Source organism: Hordeum vulgare, chromosome 6H (assembly GCF_904849725.1).
Source record: "Hordeum vulgare subsp. vulgare chromosome 6H, MorexV3_pseudomolecules_assembly, whole genome shotgun sequence".
NCBI lineage: Eukaryota > Viridiplantae > Streptophyta > Magnoliopsida > Poales > Poaceae > Hordeum > Hordeum vulgare.
Genome location: NC_058523.1, coordinates 472016680 through 472032600, shown reverse-complemented (window position 1 = coordinate 472032600; position 15921 = coordinate 472016680). Strand labels below are relative to the sequence as shown.

The window sequence follows — 15921 nt, the reverse complement described above, 5'->3', positions numbered from 1 at the left end:
TCTTTCTTCTCCTCTTGTCCCCTTCTTCGGGCTAAATTAGCTAAGAATGCCTTTTTGGAGCTAATTATGTCATTTCAAGGATAATTAGCTAAATATAGGTCATGTTTTACTAAATAGACCATTTTGGAGCTAACTAAGCTAATTATGTCATTTAGGTGGAAGCCTAGCTAACTATAGGTCATTTCGGAGGTAACTTGGGTAAAATAGGTCATTCTGGAGCAAACTATGCTTATTAAGCCATTTTGGATCTAGCTAGGCTAATTATAGGCCATTTAATAAGTATATGAGTTCTTCATGACTAATGTTTAGTCCATTGTTTAGATGCGCTTTCACCTTCCACCATCACTATCTTCTTAGTGCCGTGCAACTTTCGCCGGTGCACAAAACCCACCATTAGCCTCCCTCAAAACAGCCACCATACCTACCTACTATGGTTTTTTCAAGGTCATTCCGAGATATATTGCCATGCAACCACGACCATGATATGTGCCACCACGTCTACATTGACATTGCATGATCGTAAGATAGCTAGCATGATGTTTCCATTGATGTTTATTCCATGCTAGATCATTGCCACGGTACACTACCAAAGGCATTCCATATAGAGTCATAATTGCTCTAAGTTTTGAGTTGAAAGTGTGACGATCATCATTAATGGAGCATTGTCCCATGTGAGGAAATAAAAGAGGCCAAAGAATCCCACCAAAATAAAAAAAGAGAGGCCAAAGAGCCCACCAAATAAAAAAAAAAGAGAAAAAGAGAGAAGGGACAATGCTACCACTTTTTCCACACTTGTGCATATTAAGCACCATGATCTTCATGATTGAGAGTCTCTCGTTTTGTCACCACCATATAGCTAGTGGGAAATTTTAATAATATAACTTGGCTTGTATATTCCAATGATAGGCTTCCTCAAAATTGCCTTAGGTCTTCTTGAGCAAGCAAGTTGGATGCACACCCACTAGTTTTCTTTAAGAGCTTTCACATACTCGTAGCTCTAGTGCATCATTTTTATGGCAATCCCTACTCATTCACATTGATATCTATTGATGAGCATCTCCACAACTCATTGATATGCCTAGTTAATGTGACTACCTTCTCCTTTTTGTCTTGCAACATCCACCACACTCCACACCATCTATAGTGCTATAATCATGGCTCACGCTCATGTACTGCGTGACAGTTGAAAAGGTTTGAGAAAGTAAAGGTGTGAAACAATTACCTGGCCAATACCGGGGTTGTGCATGATTTAAATTTGTTGTGCAATGATGATAGAGCATAGCTAGACTATATGCTTTTTTAGGGATAACTTTCTTTTGGCCTTGTTATTTTGAAAGTTCATGATTACCTTGCTAGTTTGCTTGAATCATTATTATTTCCACGTCAATAGCAAACTATTGTTTTGAATCTAATGGATCTGAACATTCACATCACATAAGAGGAATTACAAAGGACACCTATGCTAGGTAGCATGAAAGCATCAAAAATTCATTCTTTATCACTTCCCTACTCGAGGACGAGCAGGAGTTAAGCTTGGGGATGCTTGATACGTCTCAAACGTATCTATAATTTTTGATGGTTTCACGTTGCTATCTTGTCTTTTTTGGATGTTTTATGTACCTTTTATATCTTTTTTGGGACTAACTTATTAATTCAGTGCCAAGTGCCAGTTCCTGTTTTTTCTGTGTTTTTGACTCTTTTCAGATCTGATTTTGGAACGGAGTCCAAATGGAAGAAAAACCCCGAAATGATTTTTTCCCGAACGGAAGAAGATCAGGGGGGCCTTTGGGCCAAGCCAGGTGGGCTCCAGGGAGCCCACAAGCCCCCACTCTGCCACCAGGGGGAGGCGGCAGTGGCAGGGCTTGTGGCCTCCCTGGCCGCCCCCTGACCTAGATCCTTGGCCTATATATTCCCAAATATTCAGCAAAAAATGAGGGGAGCCTCGAAAATACTTTTCCGCCGCCGCAAGCTTCCGTTTCCGCGAGATCTCATCTAGAGACCCTTCCCGGCACCCTGTCGGAGGGGACTTTGGAGTTGGAGGGCTTATTCATCATCATCATCGCCCCTCCAATGACTCGTGAGTAGTTTACTTCAGACCTACTGGTCCGTAGTTAGTAGCTAGATGGCTTCTTCTCTCTCTTGGATCTTCAATACAAAGTTCTCCATGATCTTCGTGGAGATCTATCCGATGTAATCTTCTTTGGCGGTGTGTTTGTCGAGATCCGATGAATTGTGGATTTGTGATCAGATTATCTATGATATATATTTGAGTCTTTGCTGATTTCTTATATGCATGATTTTATATCCTTGTACGTCTCTCCGAGTCTTGGGTTTTGTTTGGCCAACTAGATCTATGATTCTTGCAATGGGAGAAGTGCTTGGTTTTGGGTTCTACCATGTGGTGACCTTTCCTAGTGACAGTAGGGGCAGCAAGGCACACATCAAGTAGTTGCCATCAAGGGTAAAAATATTGGGTTTTTATCATTGTTTTGAGATTATCACTCTACATCATGTCATCTTGCTTAAGGCGTTACTCTGTTCTTATGGACTTAATACACTAGATGCATGCTGGATAGTGGTCGACGTGTGGAGTAATAGTAGTAGATGCAGAAAGTATCAGTCTACTTGTTTTGGACGTGATGCCTATAGATATAATCATTGCATAGATATCGTCACGACTTTGCGCGGTTCTATCAATTGCTCGACAGTAATTTGTTCACCCACCGTCTACTTGCTTTCATGAGAGAAGCCACTAGTAAACACTACGGCCCCCGGGTCTATTCACATCCATCATTTACACCTCCGCTGTTACTTTGCTTTGTTACTTTGTTGCTTTCAGTTCTCACTTGGCAAACAATCTATAAGGGATTGACAACCCCTTCATAGCGTTGGGAGCAAGCTTTTGTGTTTGTGCAGGATCTTTAGATACTCCTCCACTGGATTGATACCTTGGTTCTCAAACTGAGGGAAATACTTACCACCGCTACGCTACATCACCCTTTCCGCTTTGAGGGAACACCAACGCAAGGCTCCAATGCCACGCGGGAAATCCTTTGCATACTTGCCTAGGAAGTCCCTTAAGGCGTAGCCGCAGTAGAAAGATCAAGCCAAGTATTCTCCCGTCGACGTGCCTATTTCTGGTGCCATTGGAAGGTATTTTGTTGCTGTAGCAGTCATCACACTACTTCTTGAGTCATATTGGTATAAAATGCATGAAGAAGCTCCATGCTGATGGATCTTCGTACTCACTCATTTTTGAAACGTTTGAGACATGAAAACCATGCCTGTTGGTATAAACGCATGAAGAAACTCCATGCGGATGGATCATTTGACTCACTTGATTTTTGAATCACTTGAGCCATGCAAATCATACCACATGGGCAAGATGACTGAAGACCTCTTTTTCCAGTGAGATGGAACAAGAATGTAACTTGTTGGAAGTAATACATTTTGATGTGTGCAGTCCGATGAGTACTGCGGAACGCAGTGGATATCATTATGTTCATACTTCACAAATGATTTGAGTAGATACTAGTGTATTTACTTGATGAAACACATGTCTAAATTATTGAAAAAGGTTCAAGTAATTTCAGAGTGAAGTTGAAGATCATCGTGACAAGAGGATAATATGTCTACGATGTGATCGTGGAGGTAATCATATATATCTGAGTTACGAGTTTGCTAAACGTTTAAGACAAGGTGAAAATTGTTTCACGTGAAAAATGTTTCACAACTCATGCCACCTAGAACACCATAGTCTGATGGTGTGTCCATATGTCATAATCGTGCACTATTAGATATAGTGCATACTATGATATTTCTTATCAAATTACCACTATCGTTTATGGGTTAGGCATTAGAGACAACCGCATTCACTTTAAATAGGGCACCACTTAATTCCGTTGAGACGACACCGTATGAACTATGGTTTAGAGAAACCTTAGCTGCCATTTCTTAAGAGTTTGGGGCTGCGATGCTTATGTGAAAGAGTTTCAGCCGGATAAGCTCGAACCCAAAGCGGATAAATGCATCTTCATAGAACACCCAAAACAGTTGGGTATACCTCCTATCTCAGATCCGGAAGCAAAAGTGTTTGCTTCTAGAAACGGGTCCTTTCTCGAGGAAAGGTTTCTCTCGAAAGAGTTGAGTGGGAGTATGGTGGATACTCGATGAGGTTATTGAACCATCACTTCAACCAGTGTATGGCAGGGCGCAAGAAGTTGTTCCTGTGGCGCCTACACCAATTGAAGTGGAAGCTTATGATGGTGATCATGAAGTTTTGGATCAAGTCACTGCCAAAACCCTCGTAGGCGGACAAGGATGCGTACTACTACAGAGTGGTATGGTAATCCTGTCTTAGAGGTCATCTTGTTGGACAACAATGAACCTACGAGATATGGAGAAGCGATGGTGGGCCCAGACTCCGACAAATGGCTCGAGGCCATGAAATCCCAGAGAGGATCCATGTATGAAAAACAAAGTATAGACTTTTGGAGGAACCACTTGATGGTCATAAGACTATTAACCGTGAATGGATCTTTGAAAGGAAGATAGATGATGATGGTGAAAAGTCAACATTAAGAAAGCTCGACTTGTCGCAAAGGTGTTTTCGACAAAGTTCAAAGAGTTGACTACGATGAGACTTTCTCACTCGTAGCGATGCTGAAAGTCTGTTGAAAGTATGTTAGCAGTTGCTGCATCATTTATGAAATATTGCAGATAGGATGTCAAAATATTGTTTCCTCGATGGTTTCCTTGAGGAAAGGTTGTATGTGATACAACTAGAAGATTTTGTTGATCCTAAAGGGTGCTAACAAGTATGCAAAGCTCCAGCGACCCTTCTATGGACTGAGGAAGAATCTCACAGTTGGAATATACACTTTGATGAGATGATCAAAGTTTTTGGTTCTATACAAAGTTTGTGAGAAACTTGTATTTCTAAAAAGTGAGTGGGAGCACTATAGAATTTCTGATGAATATATGTGGTTGACATACTGTTGATCGGAAATAATGTAGAATTTCTGCAAAGCATAAAGGGTTGTTTGAAAGGAGTTTTTTTAAAGGAAAACCTAGATGTAGCTTCTTGAGAGTTGAGCATCAAGATCTATAAAGATAGATCAAAGTGCTTAATGGAACTTTCAACGAAATGCATGCCTTGACAAGTTTTTGAAGGAGTTCAAAATAGATCAGCAAATAAGGAGTTCTTGGCTATGTTGTAAGGTGTAAATTTGAGTACGACTCAAAGCCCGACCACGGCAGAAGAAAGAGAAAGGACGAATGCCGTCCCCTATGCATCAGCCGTAGGCTCTACAAGTATGCTATGCTGAGTACCACACCTAAAGCGTGCCTTGCCATGAGTCAGTCGTGGGGTGCAAGAGTGATCCATGAATGGATCACTGGATAGCGGTCGAAGTTATCCTTAGTAACCAATGGACTAAAGAATTTTTCTCAATTATGGAGGTGATTAAAGAGCTCGTCGTGAAAGAGTTACGTCGATGCAAGCTTTGTCACTAATCCGGAGGACTATGAGTAGTAAACCGGATACGTACAGTGGAGCAATCATTTGGAATGGTTCCAGATGGGCGTAGTAGCATCTATAGGATGACGTAGAGATTTGTAAAGCACACACGGATCTGAAAGGTTCAGACCCGTTGACTATAAACCTCTCTCACAAGCAAGACATGATCGAACCCCGGAACTGTATGGGTGATGAATTCATTGCAATCACATAGTGATGTGAACTAGATTATTGACTCTAGTGCAAGTGGGAGACTGTTGGAAATATGCCCAATCCTTAGGAGAATGATGTGATGGACATTGGATGTCATTGATCATGGGATCACATCATTAGGAGAATGATGTGATGGACAAGACCCAGTCCTAAGCATAGCACTAGATCGTGTTGTTCGTATGCTAAAGCTTTTCTAATGTCAAGTATCTTTTCCTTCGACCGTGAGATTGTGCAACTCCGGATACCGTAGGAGTGCTTTGGGTGTATCAAACGTCATGACGTAACTGGGTGACTATAAAGGTGCACTACGGGTATCTCCGAAAGTTTCTGTTGGGTTGGTACGAATCGAGATCGGGATTTGTCACTCCGTGTGACGGAGAGGTATCTCTGGGCCCATTCGGTAGAACATCATCATAATGAGCTCAATGTGACTAAGGAGTTATTCATGGGATGATGTGCTACGGAACGAGTAAAGAGACTTGCCGGCAATGAGATTGAACAAGGTATGGGGATACCGACGATTGAATCTCGGGCAAGTTCTATACCGGTAGACAAAGGGAACTGTATACGGGATTGATTGAATCCTTGACATCGTGGTTCATCCGATGAGATCATCGTGAAACATGCGGGAGCCACCATGGGTATCCAGACCCCGCTGATGGTTATTGGCCGGAGAGGTGTCTCAGTCATGTCTACATGTCTCCCGAACCCGTAGGGTCTACACACTTAAGGTTTGATGACGCTAGGGTTATAGGGAATTGTTATACGAGGTTACCGAAGGTTGTTCGGAGTCTCGGATGAGATCCCGGACGTCACGGGGAGCTCTGGAATAGTCCGGAGGTAAAGAATCATATATAGGAAGTGAGGATTTGGTCGCCGGAATTGTTTCGGGCGACACTGGTAATGTACCGGGACCACCGAAAGCGTTTCGGGGGTCCACCGGGAGGGGCCCCAGCCCCAAAGGCTAGCATGGGACAAAAGGTGGAAGGGAACCAGCCCAGAGTGGGTTGGTGCGCCTCCCACCTAAGCCCAAGGCGCCACAAGAGTGGGAAGGGGGGAAACCCTAGTGCAGATGGGCCTAAGGCCCATCTGGGGTGCGCCACCTCCTCTCTCCTGTCCCGGCCGCCACCACCAGCCCTAGATGGGGTTGCCGCACCCTTTGGGGGTGGGAACCCTAAAGGGGGCGCCCCCTCCCTCTCCCCCTATATATAGTGGAGGTTTTGGCTGATTTGAGACACGCGAAATCTCTCTCTCGGCGCAGCGTGCTTCTCATCTTTCTCCTCTCCCACGGTGCTTGGAGAAGCCCTGCCGGGAGACCTCGTAGCTCCACCACCACCATGTCGTCGTGATGCCGGACCTCTCTCTCAACCTCTCCCTCCTCCTTGCTGGATCAAAGCGTGAGAGACGTCACCGGGCTGTACGTGTGTTGAACGCGGAGGTGTCGTGATTCGACACATAGATCGGAACCGTCCGCGATCTGAATCGCTGCGAGTATGACTCCATCGACCACGTTCATAGTAACGCTTCCGCTTAGCGATCTTCAAAGGTATGAAGATGCTCTACAACCTCTCTCGTTGCTGGTCTCTCCATAGATAGATCCTTGTATTGCGTAGGAAAATTTTGAATTTACTACGTTACCCCAACAGAGATGACACAATATAGACTATGGTTTGGAGAAACCTAAGCTGTCGTTTCTTGAAAGTTTGGGGCTGCAACGCTTATGTGAAAAAGTTTCAGTCTGATAAGCTCGAACCCAAAGCGATAAATGCATCTTCATAGGATATCCAAAATAGTTGGATACATCTCCTATCTCAGATCCAGAAGCAAAGTGTTTGTTTCTAGAAACGGGTCGTTTCTCGAGGAAAGGTTTCCCTCGAAAGAATTGAGTGGGAGGGTGGTGGAACTTGATGAGGTTAGTGAACCGTCACTTCAACCAGTGTGTAGCAGGGCGCAGGAAGATGTTCCTGTGGCGCCTACACCAATTGAAGTGGAAACTGATGATGGTGATCATTAAGCTTCGGATCAAGTTACTACAAACCTCGTAGGTCGACAAGGTCGCGTACTACTACAGAGTGGTACGATAACCCTATCTTGGAGGTCATGTTGTTGAACAACAATGAACCTACGAGCTATGGAGAAGCGATGGTGGCCCCGGATTCTGACAAATGGCTGGAGGCCATGAAATCTGAGAGAGGATCCATGTATGAAGACAAAGTGTAGACTTTGGAAGAATTACTTGATGGTCCTAGGACTATTAAGTAAAGATGGATCTTTAAAATAAAGACAGACGATGATGGTGAAAAATCACCATTAAGAAAAGCTCGATTTGTCGCAAAGATGTTTCCGACAAAGAGTTGACTATGATGAGACTTTCTCAATCGTAGCGATGATAAAAGTTTGTTGGAATTAGGTTAGTAGTCGCTGCATTATTTATGAAATATTGCACATAGGATGTCAAAACATTGTTTCCCTGACGGTTTCCTTGAGGAAAGGTTGTATGTGATACAACCAGAAGATTTTTTCGATCCTAAGGATGCTAACAAGTATGCAAGCTCCAACGATCCTTCTATGGACTGGTGCAAGCATCTCGGAGTTGGAATATACGCTTTTATGAGATGATCAAAGCTTTTGGGTTTGTACAAGGTTTATGAGGAACTTGTATTTCCAAAGAAGTGAGTGGAAGCACTATAGAATTTCTGATAAGTATATGTGGTTGACATATTGTTGATGGGAAGTAATGTAGAATTTCTGTAAAGCATAAAGGTTGTTTGAAAGGGGCTTTTCAAAGGAAGACCTGGATAGAGCTACTTGAACATTGAGCATCAAGATCTATGGAGATAGATCAAAATGCTAAACAGAACTTTCAAATGAAATGCATGCCTTGACAAGTTTTTGAAGGAGTTCAAAATAGATCAGCAAAGAAGGGGTTCTTGGCTGTGTTGTAAGGCGTGAATTTGAGTAAGACTCAAAAGCCCTACCACGACAGAAGAAAGAGAAAGGACGAAGGTCGTCCCCTATGCCTTAGCCGTAGACTCTAAAGTATGCCGTGCTGTGTGCCGCACCTAATGTGTGCCTTGCCATGAGTCTGTCAAGGGGTACAAGGAGTGATCCAGGATTGAATCACTAAAACATCGTTCAAAGTTATCCTTAGTAACTAGAGGACTAAGGAATTTTTTCTCGATTATGGAGGTGGTTAAAGAGTCTGTCATAAAGTGTTATGACGATGCAAGCTTTGACACTAATCCGAATAACTCTGAGTAGTAAAACGGATTCGTATAGTAGAGTAGATATTTGGAGTACTTCCGAATAGCACGTAGTAGCAGCATCTATAAGATGACATAAAGATTTGTAAAGCACACACGGATCTGAAAGATTCAGAACCGTTGACTAAAACCTCTCTCACGAGCAATACATGATCAAACCCCAGAACTGTATGGATGTAGGATTCGTTAAAATCACATGGTGATGTGAACTAGATTATTGACTCTAGTGCAAGTGGGAGACTGTTGGAAATATGCCCTAGAGGCAATACTAAATTAGTTATTATTATATTTCCTTTTTCATAATAATTGTTTATTATCCATGCTAGAATTGTATTGATTGGAAACTCAAATACATGTGTGGATACATAGACAACACACTGTCCCTAGTGAGCCTCTAGTTGACTAGTTCGTTGATCAAAGATGGTCAAGGTTTCCTGGCCATAGGCAAGTGTTGTCACTTGATTATGGGATCACATCATTAGAAAAATCATGTGATGGACAAGACCCAAATTATAAACGTAGCATGTGATCGTGTTATTTTTTTGCTATTGTTTTCTGCATGTCAAGTATTTATTCCTATGACCATGAGATCATATAACTCACTGTCACTGGAGGAATACCTTGTGTGTATCAAACGTCGTAACGTAACTGAGTGACTATAAAGGTGCTCTACAGGTATCTCCGAAGGTGTCCGTTGAGTTAGTATGGATCAAGACTGAGATTTGTCACTCCGTGTGACGGAGAGGTATCTCGGGGCCCACTCGGTAATACAACATCACAAACAAGCCTTGCAAGAAATGTGACTAAGTGTAAGTCACGGGATCTTGTATTACGGAACGAGTAAAGAGACTTGTCGGTAGCGAGATTGAAATGGCTATAGGGATACCGACGATCAAATCTCGGGCAAGTAACATACCAAAGGACAAAGGGAATGACATACGGGATTATATGAATCCTTGGCACATAGGTTCAACCGATAAGATCTTCGTAGAATATGTAGGATCCAATATGGGCATCCAGGTCCCCCTATTGGATATTGACCGAGAAATGTCTCGGGTCATGTCTACATAGTTCTCGAACCCTCAGGGTCTGCACACTTATGGTTCGATGATGTTTTAGTATAGTTGAGTTATATGTGTTGGTGACCGAAGGTTGTTCGGAGTCCCGGATGAGATCACGGATATCACGTGGGTTCGGAAATCTGGGTAATGGTATAATCGACCCATCACTAGCAGTGGCCAGCGGGCGGGCCAAAACGAAGAAACTCACTCACCCGCCCCCTTCCGGCAGCCGAGAGAGCAACTAGCTAGCGAGCACTCCTTCGGGAGCCTCCCAACGATCACTCTTGCGCGTCGCCACTTGGCTCGTTCTTAGCCGCCGCAACGTGTCGCGCTCTGAACGTTTCCTTTGTATTTTGCTTTTCTTATTTTTCGCATGTGTTTTCGCTTTTTATGGTGGATTTTTTCTGGGTTTTTTGGTGTTCCGGGTTTTCACCGGTTTTTCGTAAATTTTGGAAAAAAAATAACGAAAAAATCGTGTTTTCTGTTTTTTACGGAAAATCCTGTTTTCTATTTTTTGGCGAAAGGCATGGTTTTGCTTTCGCGAGAGACATGGTTTTGCCTTCGCGAAAGGCACGATCGTGCCTCTTGGAAAGAGAAAAAAACGCGTTTTCTGTTTTTTTGCGAGAGGTACGGTTTTGCTTCCGCGAAAGGCACGGTTTTGCATTCACGAGAGGCACGCCCGTGCCTCTCGGAAAGGGGGGAAAACACGTTTTCTGTTTTTTTGCGAGAGGCACGATTTTGCTTCCACGAAAGGCACGATTTTGCTTTCGCGAGAGGCACGCCCGTGCCTCTCTCGAAAGGAAAAAATGTGTTTTCTGTTTTTTTTTGCGAGAGGCACGGTTTTGCTTCCGCGAAAGGCACAATTTTGCCTTCGCGAGAGGGACGCCCTTCCCTCTCCCAAAAAGGGGGAAAATGCGTTTTCTGCTCTATTTTTTTTCGCGAGAGGCACGGTTTTGCTTCCGCGAGAGGCACGGTTTTGCCTTCGCGAGAGGCACGACCCGTGCCTCTCGGAAAGAAAAAAAAATGCATTTTCTGTTTTTTTCTATCGCGTGAGGCACGTTTTTTCGTCCGGTATTTTTCTTCCGGTTTTTTCGTGAAAAAAAGTTCGTCAAAACCTATCGACATGGGGTCTTGTTTTGAAGATCTCGACGCGAGAAAGGAAACGGTGGAAACGGTTCGAAATTTGGACGCACGGTTTACGAGATAAAACGTTTTGAAAACACGGATCTATGAAAAAGGAAAAACTCCGAGGTTGCGACAAGTGGCACGCATGCAGTGCGCCAGTTGTCGCAAAGTGTGGAAGTGAGAGTAATCGTTGGAAGATGTACTTGAATTGCATCTCCAATAATCGTATCATTATCGTTGGTAGAATTACCACATAGACAATTTTGATGGCATATGATGTTGGAATTATGCCCTAGAGGCAATAATAAATGTATAGTTATTATTATAATTCCTGTATCAAGATAATAGTTTATTATCCATGCTATAATTGTATTAAATGAAGACTCATTTACATGTGTGGATACATAGACAAAACACCGTCCCTAGCATGCCTCTAGTTGGCTAGCCAGTTGATCGATGATAGTCAGTGTCTTCTGATTATGAACAAGGTGTTGTTGCTTGATAACTGGATCACGTCATTGGGAGAATCACGTGATGGACTAGACCTAACATATGACATATAATAATAATAAAAAAAAGAATAAAATGGTATGAACTTGAAGATACTCTAACTAGTGATTTGGGGGCAGCGGGGAACACGCGCGCTCAATGAGGACCCGCTCCCTTCCGGCAGTCAGGAACCCGCGTGCACCTGGAGGACCCTTCCATGGCAAGCAGAGAATTAGACCCTAGTCACGGTCTATCTATCATATTTGGGGCGATGGAGGGTTCTTAAGCGCCTTTGGGTCTGCGAATCCGACTGCCCACGCATAGCAGAGGAGAGGAGGCTAGGGTTTCCTCGCGGGAAAAAAGCGGCGGCGAGGAGAGGAGGCTAGGGTTTCCAAGTTGCGTGTCATATTTAGATTGAGATTGAGATGGATTCGAAGGAGGGGAAGTCCGAGATGCAGATGGATGCGGGGGCGAGCAAGGATGCGGCGGCCGGGAAGAGGAAGAAAAGGGTACCTAGGATTGGAAAGAAAGCAGAGGAACCGAGGGTGAGGAAGACGGTCAAGGAAACGCGTCACCGGGCGCCGCCAGTATACGAGGCGACATTGGCTGTCTTTGAAGATGATCGCTACGAGTTCAGCAGATGGTGGATGCGAGTATGGGGCGATGACATCGGTTCGATGGAGCAAAAAAGTAAGTATACACTTCTCCATTTCCTCCTTCTTCTTAGTACTTATGATGCAGGAATCGAAATCTCATATGCATAACTACATGTGATGCAGCTACTATCCCCAGCGTGCGGTTCACGGATGTTGCTTCTGGCAATTCCTCCGTCGACACCGCCACCACTCTGCAGCCCTTCGAAGTCAGAATCTCACTCAAACAAAACTCAGGTTTAACCTGGCCATTGCATGTTTATGGCTATGTCGCCGCGCGTGATTTGGTGGATAACAAGCGCATCATCATCTTTGAGCGTGAAGAGGATGAATGCCAAATCATCATGGAGGGGGTTCGTGTCTTTGGCTTGCTAGCCCCTTGTCTATACTTACATATAGTTACATGTCTACTCTTTGATCTGGTTTTCAGCTAAGCCTTGCATAATTTATTGCTAGTAGTATGTAGTTGATTAGAGATTTTAATATATACCTTCGTTTACTTGAACCCTAGTAGAACTGTAGAAGTAGCAATCCATGCATATAACAACCCAGGCATATTTACTTGCAAAATAATAAAGGTACACATTTCATCTGTATTTCTCAAGAACAAAACTTGTAAGCCTGATGCCATCTCTGGGTTTGGCTTGCTTCAAACATCTTATACCTCTTATAAGGTATGCAAGGAAATTGCACGGTAGGAACAACTCTGGCAAATGGAGAGAGGAGTGAATAATGACAATAGCTCATAACTGAGCTATATAATATGAAAAGCATATGTGCCTGCCATCATCAGTATTTCAAATACCTAAATCATTTTGAGCTTGCATTTCGAATTTAGGCAAAGTACAACTGACAATAAACCTGAATTTTAGCCGTTAAGGTATTAGATTAATTGGCAATTATGCTGATTAACTATGTACTTAAATTGAATTTTGGTTAGCTCTAACTTAAATTGTTAAATTAGATTAGAGGGTGTAGAGGTTAAGAGCTAGTTTGGTTTGAGGCCTGGACTTCATGCCTGGGAGAAAATGGAGCCTGAGTATAGCCTGTAGACACGAAAATCATTGCCTTGGCCAGGCCAGCCTGAGCGCTATGTGTTTGGTTCATGTCCTGTGCCTGTGTATCAATTATTTCTGTGCCAGACTATAAATAGCTGCTGGCCCACAAGAAAAAAGTTGGATTAGAAACCCAGGCATGTGCCAGGCGACTGGTGCAGAACGCCTGGTCCAGGCTAACGAACGTGCCTGGTGTTTTAGTCAGGCTAATGACTATATAGCCGGAGCTCCAGGCCAGGTTAGTGTTTCACTCTCCAAGCACCAACCAAACAATTCTCAGGCAGGTCTCAGGGAAGGTTCAGGCAAGGCTAATTTTTGCCAGGTCTCGAACCAAACTAGCCCTAAGTATATCCAACTAGAATTAAAAGAAAAAAAATGGTAACCAAATAAGAATCAAACCCATATCTATAAGTTGATGATCTCAGTTGGAGAAGTACATGTAATACTTACTTTTGGTTTGTGGAAATTACCAAGTTCTAAAAGTTTATGGTGCCTATGTCTTCTGTTCTAGAAATTTTTTATCTAGGTATATATATAGTCTCCATTCTTCTTTATGTCAACTTGGTTACCTGATTCTTGAGTCCTCTCTTGGCAAGTCACTTTTGAGTCTAGTGCATCCCTTGTTCTTTGAGACATGCTCTTATTTTTCTACTCCCTCCGTTCCAAAATTCTTGTCTTAGATTTGTCTAGGTATGAATGTATCTAGTCACGTTTTAGTATTTAGCTACATTTATTTCTAAACAAACCTAAGACAAGATTATTGGGACGGAGGGAGTATTTGACAGTTGTGTCTCTTGTAAAATTGAACCTTGTTTGGACTGCTAAATCAGAAGTTACTTGTTTTTTCAAGCCATTGATGTCAACTTAAGTTATTGTAATTAAAAATGCATCACGTATTTTCTTGACATTTTATTTCAGAATATAATATACCTGTTACATTCCACTTTAGTCCTGTTAAGGTGTATTAGAACGGTTGTATTTACTTGGTTAATTTTCCATGCAGTTTCCAACTTTCCATACCTAGCACTGACTGGTCCTACACGTGCTGTTGTGCTGATTGATCCTGTGTACTTTGAAATTGACCTCAAAGTGAAAGGAATCGGGCAATCTGAGGATCAAGATCTAATCTACGTAGCTAGTCCGTTCAGTAATACTCAGCCTCTTGATTCAGCCGTTTTTAAATGGGTCTACACGGGCAAGATCAGCACGGTTGAGTTGACATTTGGCCTGATTCGTAGGTCAGTAGAGGCTGCAGTCAGTATGAGAGTCGTCCATGGATCATGGCCAGATGGTTTCTGTGGTTGTTTTGTTGCAAGAACTGCCAGTATAAATGACCTGACAATTGGGTTGCTTGTGATCGGTGATAATGGGTTGCGTCTTGCTGATGATGGCACGATCAAGCTACAACGCAATGTTGTTTGTGCTGAAATTAGAAACGGGGAGTATCTGGAAGTTTCTGTCGGTGCATATGGTGTTGGTGGGCAACGATTTGATGACACTCTATTTTTTACACCTCAGGAACGCGGTAGACTCAAATGTGCACTTCATGTTGGTACATGTGAGATTGAGGTCACTGTAACCTGGTTCCTTATCAAGTCGTTCTAGAAGGACTTAACTGGTGTCTGGGCGAGTTTACCCTCTTGTACAAGTTTAATCTCTCTCTAATAATAAAGCAAATACGGTTTTTATCGTCCGTCTTGAAAATTACCTCTAAAGTTTGCATAAATTACCCACAATGTCACCGGTAAGTAATTAAAAACGTTTCACAAAGCGAAAAATCTTGAATTGGGCCGATCCATGTAAAAACGTCCTATATTACGCTCTGCATGCTGGGAGAATTTCCAACACACCATATGGACCGGCCATGCACAGGCGCCTGCTTTTAGTTCCCTTTATTTATTTATTTTCAGTTTCGTTTTATTTTTTTATTTTAAATAATTTAGAACTTCAAATAATATTTAATATTTTAATAAACTGAAAATTATAAATCAACATATTTAAAAAATTAAAATGTTTGTGACTTCAAAAACTGCTCGGAGTTTTGTGAAAAATGCTCGCATATACAATAAAATGTTTGCAATTTTAGAAAAATGTTTGTACAATAAGAATAGTCCATGATCTCAAATACAATTCCATGTATTAAAAATTATTAAAGGCATTTAACAAAATGATTTCTAATTCAAAATGTTAATGCATTTAAAAAATGAACTAAAAATTTAAAAATAGCTAATGCCTGTTTTGATAGTTTCTTTTTTTATTTAAAATTTTCCGTTCCATTTTTGTTTATTTATAATTTAAATATTTTAGAATTACAAAAACTTTTGCATATTAAAAAATAGGAATTTTGAATTAAAATGCTGACGAATTTTTATTTTGAATTAAAAATAGGGTTCAAAAAAAGCGTCGGATTTTTATATTTTTTTTGCAAATTCCACAACAATGTCCATGAATTTAATAAATATATTACTGATTTATAAAAATGTTTGTTTATTCAGAAAAACTTCATGCGTTTCAAAAAATGTTTGTGAATTTAAAATAAAATCC

At 42.0% G+C, this 15921-nt stretch overlaps 1 protein-coding gene across 1 annotated transcript; it reads left to right on the top strand.

Moving 5' to 3' along the window:
- Positions 1 to 11835: 11835 nt before the first annotated feature.
- Positions 11836 to 15070, top strand: LOC123403101. The gene is made up of 3 exons (XM_045097068.1): positions 11836 to 12359; positions 12449 to 12679; positions 14381 to 15070. The coding sequence occupies exons 1-3, from the start codon at positions 12095 to 12097 to the stop codon at positions 14980 to 14982; spliced, it is 1098 nt and encodes a 365-aa protein (XP_044953003.1). The 5' UTR covers positions 11836 to 12094; the 3' UTR covers positions 14983 to 15070.
- The last annotated feature ends 851 nt before the right edge of the window (positions 15071 to 15921 follow it).